The 2,413-nt window shown below is 21.6% G+C and overlaps 1 protein-coding gene across 1 annotated transcript in view; it reads left to right on the top strand.

The window, feature by feature from the left end:
* Window positions 1–288: 288 nt before the first annotated feature.
* The window catches only part of Phum_PHUM267140 (uncharacterized protein), a gene marked incomplete at both ends in the record, with an annotated part of 2,815 nt that continues 690 nt past the window's right edge, over window positions 289–2,413 (top strand). Inside the window, 2 exons of the mRNA XM_002426613.1 lie at window positions 289–382; window positions 946–1,427. Of these exons, the coding sequence (XP_002426658.1) occupies window positions 289–382; window positions 946–1,427 (576 nt within the window). The remainder of the gene's footprint in view (window positions 383–945; window positions 1,428–2,413) is intronic.

Below are 2,413 nucleotides of genomic sequence, written 5' to 3'. Positions count from 1 at the left end.
GGATTTGAATTTATCTTATTACTAACTCGGCTGATTCTATTTCTATTGACATTTTTTGTAATTACACTGAAATTAAATAAAATTACAATATAAAATAAATGACTTTATTTTTTTAATTATTGACCAAATTGTTTTTTTTTTTTTTTTTTTTTGAATTCAAGGGTGGCTTAAATATAAATAAAAACAATATTAAGTTTGAATTATTTCGGGGCCCTAAAAATTACATAACTTGTTCTTATGGCTTCATAAAACCGTCTCCCTCCAAATTTTATAATAAAAGTTTGAAAAATGACAAGTCTAATTGCTTTATGTAAAAAATATTTTGGAGAATCTGATATTTATGCTGCTTTAGGAATTACAAAAAAAGCATCTGAAAAACAAGGTATTTTGACAATCAGGTATTTTATTATGTATATGATTTTTTTATTTTGTTATAATTAAAAATGCTTCTTTGTATATTTGTACCACTGTAAGTGGAATATTGTTTTAATATGACAAATTTTATTATAAAACATTTAAATGATAATAACATTTCATAATTGCATTAAGCAAAAATTTATTAAATTTTTTTTATTATTATTGTTGAGTCCATAATCTGTCAATAACTTTTCACAAATTATTATTTTTGAAGTTTTTTTTTTTTATTTTAAAAATTTTGTCATAAATAGTATATATTTAATAATTTTATGTATTAAAATAGAATTTTTAATAATTAATCATTCTTTTATAATTTATAATTAATTAATCTGCTTTGAATATTTATTAATAAAATGAAATTAAAACATTAATGAAACTAAAAAAGGTTAATTTTTATTTATTTATTATCAAAAATCTAATAATTCTTTTTAAAATCATACATAAATGGTTTTTTTTTTTTAATGTAATAAATTTTAAACTTTATTATTAATTGTATGTGATTTGAATAACATTTTTTATTATTTACAGTGAAAAAAGCTTATCATAAATTATCACTTAAAGTACATCCGGATAGAGTGCCCGAATCAGAAAAAGAAGAGGCGACAGAAAAATTTAAAGTTTTAGGAAAAATTCATTCTATTCTTAGTTGCAAAGAAAAAAGATCAATCTATGATGAAACAGGTTGCATCGATGAAGAAGATCATGTATTTGAAGATTTCGATTGGATGAGCTATTGGAAAGCAGTATTTAAACCGATATCGGAAAAAGATATTAACGACTATGAAAAAAAATACAAAAATTCTAACGAAGAAGCGATGGATCTTAAAAAGGCTTATTTAAATGGAAAAGGTGATATGGATTTTATATTAGAAAGCGTACCATTCACTAACTGTGATGAAGAACCAAGATTAAGAGAAATAATAAATAGGTTTATTGAAGATGGAGAAGTACCTGAATTTGAATTGTTTAAAAACGAACCACCCAAAAAGGCAGCTAGGAGAAAAAGAAAGGTAATTAAAAATCATATATTTTTTTCATTTTTAACCTTTTTTCATCATTTATCATTGCCTACTACTTGCATAAAAACCCATACGCGTAATATATCAAAATTAATTTCCCATGGTTTTTTATATTCCATCGTAATATCAGACAATCATAAAAATTAAGGGGTTTATTGATTGAACACACGCACGTTTTGAAATAATAATTAATAATCATTTAGCAGTACTATTTATAGTTTACTCCAAAAAAGAAAAAAAAAAGTAAGAAAAAATTCATTTTCAATATCAGGCAATCATGCGATTGAAAGGTTTTCATGGAAATTTTCTTTTTAAAAAAAATAAAAACAAATAAACAGATCTGATTTAAATGATTTTTATTTTAAACTTAAAAAGTTACACTCTAGTAAAATTGAGACTTAAAACATATCGTGTATGATTATGATTTCAATAAGAAATTCTTCGACATAAAAAAAAATTTCAATTTTTTTTTTTTTTTTTTCTTCATCTTTTTCTTCCTTGCATTGCTTTATTCTATTATTATTATTATTATTATTATTTTTTATTGTTTAAAAGCGAATAATTCGATTTGCAGTCGTAAATAAAAGAGTGCACGAGTGCTTTTTTTTTTTTTTAACATACGTTCACACGTTATATAAAATATGCACGCATGGCTAGAAATATAAATGTAAATTTAAAAAAAAAAAAAAAAAAAATGAAGGAAAAAATAAGGAAAGAAAGGAAAAAAGTACGATTTATGCGTGATTTTTTTTTTTCCGGCATCGACTAATAATTTTGACCAATAGTAATAATAATAATAATAATAATTACAAAAAAAAAAAAAAAAGAAACAAAAATCATTATTATTTATTATGATTATGTATTTATGTACCCTACGTTTCTACCAATAATTAATTAATTAATTATAAATCGTTAAATTCACGATGAATAAAAAAAAGAAAAAAAAAAAAAAAAGTAAAATAAAATAAAATAATAAA

Source organism: Pediculus humanus, genomic scaffold (genome assembly GCF_000006295.1).
Source record: "Pediculus humanus corporis 1103172107642 genomic scaffold, whole genome shotgun sequence".
NCBI lineage: Eukaryota > Metazoa > Arthropoda > Insecta > Psocodea > Pediculidae > Pediculus > Pediculus humanus.
This window is presented reverse-complemented; position numbering and strand designations above follow the sequence as displayed.